A 7,239-nucleotide genomic window follows, 5' to 3' on the forward strand; every position below is an offset into this window, starting at 1 on the left:
ATTGGGCTGTTTGTCATTCAGTTGTTGAGTTGTTAGGGTTTTTGTTTTTTTAAAAAACATTCTGGATACAAATTCCTAATCAAATGTATGATTTGCAAATATTTTTTCCCATTCTGTGAGTTTTTCACTCTCTTGATAGTATCTTTTGATGCACAGACACTTTTAATTGTGATGAAGTCCAGTTTAATCTTCCTACTGCTTCTGTGCTGGTGTCATACTTAAGAAGTCTTGGTCATATTCAAGGCCATATAGATCTACCCTATGTGGTTTTCTAAGCATTTTATAGTTTTAACTCTTATATTTAAGACTTTGATCCATCTTAATAAGCTAATTTTAATGGATAGAGAGATAGGAGTGTGAGATGGCCAAGCTTGGAAGCACAGGTTGCAGTGCTCTTATTTGAGCTCCAATAAAGCACAGTTTTCACTTGGGTTTGGCTGTGGTGTTTGACTTCTGTATTTTTCCTTTAGCCAAGACAGTCAACTCCAGCATCCTGCAGTATGACCTGGAGTCCCTGACACGAAAGACCTCTTACACTGTTAAGGTCATGGCCAGCACCAGTGCTGGGGGAGCTAATGGCACCAGTATAAACTTCAAGACGTTGTCAATTAGTGAGTACTCCTTTAGTCCCTGGGAATGTCTCCTTGGCATTTCCTTTAGGCCAGTCACAGATGGTGTTTGCCAGGGGTATGGGGAAGCCAAATGAAAGGGCGAAGTAAGAAGAACCATTTGTTCTGACTCTGACTCACTGGCCCTCCAGGAAAGCATATGAGTGATGGGAAGGAGAGCAGGAAGATTGAGAGCTGAATTTGGAAAGATGGTCCGTTTTGCTTCTTCCTCAGGGGTAGCCCCAAATCTTCATAGAGAGGAGGGATCAAGTTAATGCCAACTTCACTGACACTTCAAACCAGCCCCACCTCAAGACTGTCCCCAGTTCACAGTCAACAATCCCTGTGTGTCAAACAAGGAAAATCCTTGCACCATTGACCCACTTAATGTCATCATTTGTGGAGTCTTTTGAGTAAAAAAGTGCTTAATATGTTCTAGTAATCAGATTTTATATTAAAAATGGGAGCAAGAAAAGTTTAATAAATATAACAATAATGTAAAATATAATGTGATTCATATGATGCTTGTGGGGGCTATTCAAGAGGGAAAGAAGATGGACTGAGAAGGGAGATGAAGGAGAAAGAAGGAAGGAAGATGGGAGAAACAGAGAAACAGGTCAATTTTTCCAAGTCTTTTAATGACAGAGATTTGATTTTAAGGATATACTAACACTGTTTTTAAAAAATGAAACTCAAAAGTGAAGGAATATTGCAAAATTTCAATAAAAGCTAGAAATAGTCTAAGTATTCTTGGAAGTCCCTTGTTTATAATCATGTTTCCAAGAGAAGAAAAGCAATTTATGGTTCTAGAAAATGTGGGTATAGTATGTGTTTCTACACAGAAAACATGTTCTATTTTTATTGACTAAAACATTGTCTTTAGGGACTTCTTTTTAGATATTGCCCTTTAAAATCTTTAAAAATCATGTTATATTTTTACAACACTAGGCACAAATTGCAGTATCTGGTGGAATTTCTCTAGGGGTCAACTTGAAGGCAAAAGTCTACCTTGGAGCCTAGAAGTTTCTTACCTTTGGTTCTTAAAGATTTCCCTGCTTCTATCTTTGATCCTCTACCATCTGTTTTCCACACAGCAGCCAGAGTTTAAAATCCTAGACCTCCTGCTTAAAAGCCACCAATGGCTTCTGTTGTATTTTAAATAAAATCCAAACTCCTTCCCATAGCTTTCAGGACACTCTCTCATCTGTCCCTTCCTGATCTCACCTCTCACCACTTCCCAATTATGTTCCCATTTATGCTCCTGTATCTGCTCTTTTTTCTGCCTGGAATACTTTCCCCAGAATGAACGTGGCTTGTTTCTTCTCATTATTCATGTTAGTTCAAATTTTACTTCTCCCAAGAGCCTTCCCTTGCTATCCTATCTAAAGGTGCTAACTCCTATCCCACTTTAACCTAGTTATTCTCTAGTAATAAAAATAATTTTAAAAAATACCCATTTTATCTGAAATAATCTTACATTATTTATTGTCTGAATTCTTGTACCAGAATGTAAACTCCATGAGAGTAGGGATTCTTGTGTTTCTTGCTGTTTATTTTATTACTCGGAATAGTGTTTGGCAAATTATAAATGCTCAGAAAAGGTTTATTAAATGAATGAAATTGGAGAATGAACCTGGGGAACATAATTTCTGTCAGTATTATTCAGGGAGAGGAGAAATGGAATGAATTTGAATTAAATTGAAAGAAAATTGACAGGGAATATGTTGCTAAAACTACTGGAAGGAAATATTGATCTTTGATTTTTGTCAAGAAAGTAAGGAGCTCAGCCTAATATTGACTTTTGTTCTCCTTTTCCCAAAGGTGTCTTTGAGATTTTCCTTGTAACTTCTCTGGTTGGAGGGGGCCTTCTTATTCTCATCATCCTGACGATGGTATACGGCGTCAAAAAACCTAAGTGAGTTTGGAGATAGCAATGTGGGCCCTCAAAATCAGGGGTGGAAAGAGGGTAGAAGGCACCATGGGTGGAAGAGAGTACTCTGCCATTGAGGCATGTTCATTCATTTTTTTTTTTGGTTTTTCACATAGCTACTGAATTTATCATGTGCCTTACACTGTGGCACATCGAAATTCTAACTGGAGCAGAGGACCTCCACCCCCAACAGCCCCATGCACCAGGCCTAGGACTTTTTGAAGCCAGGGAAGCACCAGCTGCCTCACAGGCTTTATCTGCTATGTTCTGCAATTGAGACTAGAGGTGGGGAGAAGATCCTCTTTCTCAGTGTCTATTGGGGACCATTGGCAGCAGCAAAGGGCCTCCAGGTAGCCAGCTTCTCTTCTAGGTAGAGTAGGGAGCAGGGTGCCCATGGGGTTAGAGCACTGGCCAGCACATGCCCAGCATAGACTGGTCCTTGCTAGTTACACAGTGTTGGAGGGCTGGCTGAAGGTCATTTGTCCTGCCTGCTCTGGCCACTGTAGGGAAGGCAGCCTGTCTTCAGGGTTTTGTGCTTTCTCTCCCCAGAGAGCCTCGTTCTACCCTGAGGGTCACGGGCTCCCTCCCTGGTAGACCTCTCTCTCCAGAACCGCACAGTTGTGAGCCTTCTCTGCCAAGCTACGCTTGCGTGTGCATGTGTGCGAAGTCACTTCAGTCGTGTCTGACTCTTTGCGACCCTAGAGACCTTAACTAGGGACCGTAGCCTGCCAGACTCCTCTGTCTGTGGGATTCTCCAGGCAAGAATACTGGAGTGGGTTGCCATGCCCACCTCCAGGGAATCTTCCCGACCCAGGGATTGAACCCATGTCTCTAATGTCTCCTGCATTGGCAGGTGGGTTCTTTACCACTGATGCCACCTGGAAAGCCCAAGCTGTGCTTAGTTATGGTCAAACTAAGTCAACCTCAGTTCCCGTGGATTGTAACTAAATCTTCAGCACAAATTCTTGTACATTTTGCAGATCTAAAAGCTCCCAGGTGGTGATGATACTGCTGGTTGGGAATCACACTTTGAGAATCACTGCTCTAAAATATGGGTATCTTATAAGACTTAGAGTGTTACCTTTCCTGGGGAATAAATCTCAAACAAATGGCTCTGTGATAGTGTGATTCCCTGCACCAGGACCAGGGGGTGGAGATGCAGTGGCAGGAGAGTGGGAAAGAGTAGCTTTGTCTGGGGAAAGGTCTCCCTCCATCATGTCCCACAAATGACCTGCAGTTTCAGCCCCCCCACCCCCACCCCCCGCACAAAGTGCTTTGTTTTCTCAGTTTCCATCAGGAGGCTGTGAGCTTGCCGTTATTCAACAGGGAGCCGTACAATTCCCCATGCATATGTGCATGCTCAGTCTTGTCTGACTCTTTGTGACCCCATGGACTGTAGCTCACCAGGCTCCTCTGTCCATGGAATTTTCCAGGCAAGAATATTGGAGTGGGCTGCCGTTTCCTTCTCTACGAGATCTTCCCAACTTGAACCTGGGTCTTGTGTCCCCTCCACTGGAAGGTGGCTTAACATGCTTTTGGCTTGGCCATGCAGTACAAGTAAAATGCTTCTTGGACTCACTTCCTGTTTTAAAATCTTCTCTCTTATTAGCAAACTGAAGCACCTATGTTGGCCTGATGTTCCCAACCCTGCTGAAAGCAGTATAGCCACGTGGTGTGGAGATGATTTCAAGGTAAACACTCCTGTTTCTATTAAGGAGATTGTCAGCAGACTGGTTATGGGAGGTGGACAGGATGATGCAGGTGGGGAGCAGTCCTGGGCTGAGATTTGCACAGGGTTCTCATAAGGGGAACTTGAGGTTTTAAACATCCCAGGGAATGGCTGGCAGGACAAGTGGAATCAGCCTTCCTGGAACAACTTTGACTTCAATCTTTGGACAAGAGGAAAGGGCTTCACCAGGCTCATAGGACCTGGTGTTTGCTGGGCATAGAACTGGTCCTATAAAGGATGCCACAGAAGAAAAACACTGGCCTTACCTTTAAGGACCTGACTGTCCAGTTAGAAAGCAGGAGAGCCCAGCTATAAGGTTGAGGCCACTGAAAAAGCAGCCAAGAGCAAATTAACCCAGGAACCACCTGGGGACTGCTTATGTGCATTTCTGTCCAAAGGCTGAGGCAGGCTGCATCAAATTATTTTTCTCAGGTTGGAGAAGTTGGCAATGGGTATTCTCGTGAGTTATTCATAATAGAAAGCTTCCTTTCACATACATTTTGAAAGTGAAAACTGTTCTGAAATTTTTAAGGTTTAATTTCTTGGTTAAGTAGAAATAAGGCCAATCAAGCATAACCTTCCAATCCTTATTATTGAAGAACTATTTTCAGTATCCCTTGATGCAGGAATTTTTAGTATTAGCCCTCATTTCAACTCAGAAGACTTTTTTAACATGGACATTAAAATTATTTTATTATTTATTTAATTAAATTTTTGTTATTTCTATTTTCTTCTCTCATCATTCATGTATTATCCTATTTAACTTCCTACTGATCAAAAGTTATTAAGAGAGTAAATTAATTCATAGGAAGTATTGTCTGATGTCTAAAATGTTTTTTGAATTATCTGCAGTACCCACTTATTAATCGCTCAATATATGCCAGGCGTTGAACTAGGCTCTGGGAATACAAAGATGTCAGACTCTGCCCCTGCCAGGAAGCCATCTTTGATTTTTCTGGTGATGTTGGGAAAGTCATTTGTCTTTATGACTGTGGTTTTTCCATTTGTAAGAGTTTTAATTTTGATGCTTCCATCTCCACTTGGATTTTGTGAGCCCATGATTATATGAAAAATAGCTTTGGGCTCCCTAGAAGAAGAAATTATTTGAATGTAGTGTGTTCTTCTCAGGAAATGGGCCACTCTAGCCAAGCTCCCATGGAAGGGCACCACTTCTGGTCTCTGAGATGAATGTGGCAGACAAGTGCAGAGGTGGGCTTTGGGTGTCCCAAGCCCAGTAGCTTTTGTCTACATCATGTGTGGCCCCCAAATGACCACTGAGGGCGTGTCTCTCTCACTTTCCCAGGGTAAGCTAAATCTGAAGAAGTTTGACGACTCTGTGAACAGAGAAGAAGACAGGATTCTAAAACCATGTTCTTCACCCAATGACCTTATTGACAAGTTGGTGGTGAACTTTGAGAATTTTCTGGAAGTGGTTTCCACTGAGGATCCTGGAAAGGGTTGGGGAAATATCTTGGGAGGGGAAAAGAATGAGTACGTGACCTCCCCAAACAGGCCTTATTGTCCCACTGTTTCAACCGAGATTCCACCCAGAGGGTCCCAGGGCCTGAGTTCTGGGATGCTAGAGGGCATCTGCTCAGAAGCCAGAGAGCAGTTTCTCCCTCCCGTCCAAGGCTTTGGGCCAGACCATCTCTGTGAGGAAGGAGCACCAAACCCATACTTGAAAAATTCAGTGACAACCAGAGAATTTCTTGTGTCTGAGACACTTCCAGAGCAAATCCAAGGAGAAGTCTAGGTGCTGCCGTGGCTTGAATCCCCCTGCGTCTCAGGGTGGGTGGCACGCAGAGGCAGAAGGTGTGGCCACGAGAGCTCTCTTGGCATCTTCCCATCCTGCTTGTGCTAGAGAAAGCCTTGCACACCCCCAGACTTGGTTGGTACAGATGTGGAATTCGCTTGAGAAGAAAGGATGGTGATCAACCAAGCACTTTGCAGATGTAGAACAATTTTTTGTTGTTATTGTTGTTCAGCTAACAAGCTATCACTGAGGGCCCTGGCAGATGGATTGGAGGGACAGTATCCACTGGAGACAGACATATGTGGCCTTCCCAAGGAACTGGGCCTTGGGCACGGCCTGTGCTGGGGCCGTTTCTCACAGCTCCAGGAGAGACTTTCCCTGTTGCCAGAAGACCGCTGTTTAGTTGGCCCTTGGGTGACCTGCTGGGAGGCGAGGGGCTCTCCCATCACCTTGACCTCCCTGGCTCTAGGCTCCACTCCTCCCTGGCGCAGGCAGCCCTGGCGTCGCTTTAGAGTCACTTTAAATCTCTCTTTCAACATAGAGGCGGAAAGTGGGGTGGCCTTCCAGATGCAGTGCCTGAAATGCCTCATTACCCTCATTAAATCTCAAGTGTCTACAGCAACACCCCACCCAGGACTCTTGTCCTTGGTCCACTCCACGCCTGCAGCGGGGGGTGGAGGAACAAGGGAGGGCCTCAGCAGGGCGCTGGGGAAGGGACTCTTGCCTGGGCTGGCAGGTCCACCCCGCTGACCAGGTCATAGCCCAGCCCTGCCAACAGTTTCCAGAGGCCCCTGCTACCCCTCTGTGTTGTACTCAAGCCTGGGAGTTGAAAGGCACTGAAGATGGAAGTGGCTTTTTGACAGGGACTCTGGTCCCTCATGCTGGCCTGGAGCCCAGGAATGCTTATGGAACACACCCTGCAAAGTCCTCTCCCCAGAAGCAGCCAAGCAGGGCCTGGGCACATGGAATGCTTAGTAACTGTGCTGCTCCCACACCGGGACTCCTCTGCCTTCACCTGGCAAAGCCAGGAGCCCACAACCTTGACTGGAACCGTTAGCCCAAGGGCTGATGGCAGAGCCCTGGGAGCTAGCAGCTGGCCCTGGGCTTGCACCCTGCGCACAGTGACTTCCTGGTGTTGGCGATGGCTCATCAGGCCATTGCGGGAGTTGCTGAGAGCCTGGTGAGGTGGGGGCAGTGGGGCCCAGTGAGCCTAGCTTTT

General features: G+C 45.2%; 1 protein-coding gene across 1 annotated transcript in view; it reads left to right on the top strand.

The window, feature by feature from the left end:
* Nucleotides 1–6,649, top strand: part of IL31RA (interleukin 31 receptor A) — a 47,713-nt gene extending 41,064 nt beyond the window's left edge. The window contains exons 12-15 of the mRNA XM_081517864.1: nt 471–611; nt 2,430–2,523; nt 4,148–4,229; nt 5,571–6,649. Of these exons, the coding sequence (XP_081373990.1) occupies nt 471–611; nt 2,430–2,523; nt 4,148–4,229; nt 5,571–6,020 (767 nt within the window). The 3' untranslated portion in view covers nt 6,021–6,649. The remainder of the gene's footprint in view (nt 1–470; nt 612–2,429; nt 2,524–4,147; nt 4,230–5,570) is intronic.
* Nucleotides 6,650–7,239: the final 590 nt, after the last annotated feature.

The sequence above is a fragment of the Giraffa tippelskirchi genome, chromosome 8, assembly GCF_054371585.1.
Source record: "Giraffa tippelskirchi isolate mGirTip1 chromosome 8, T2T-mGirTip1v1.2.pri, whole genome shotgun sequence".
Lineage (NCBI taxonomy): Eukaryota > Metazoa > Chordata > Mammalia > Artiodactyla > Giraffidae > Giraffa > Giraffa tippelskirchi.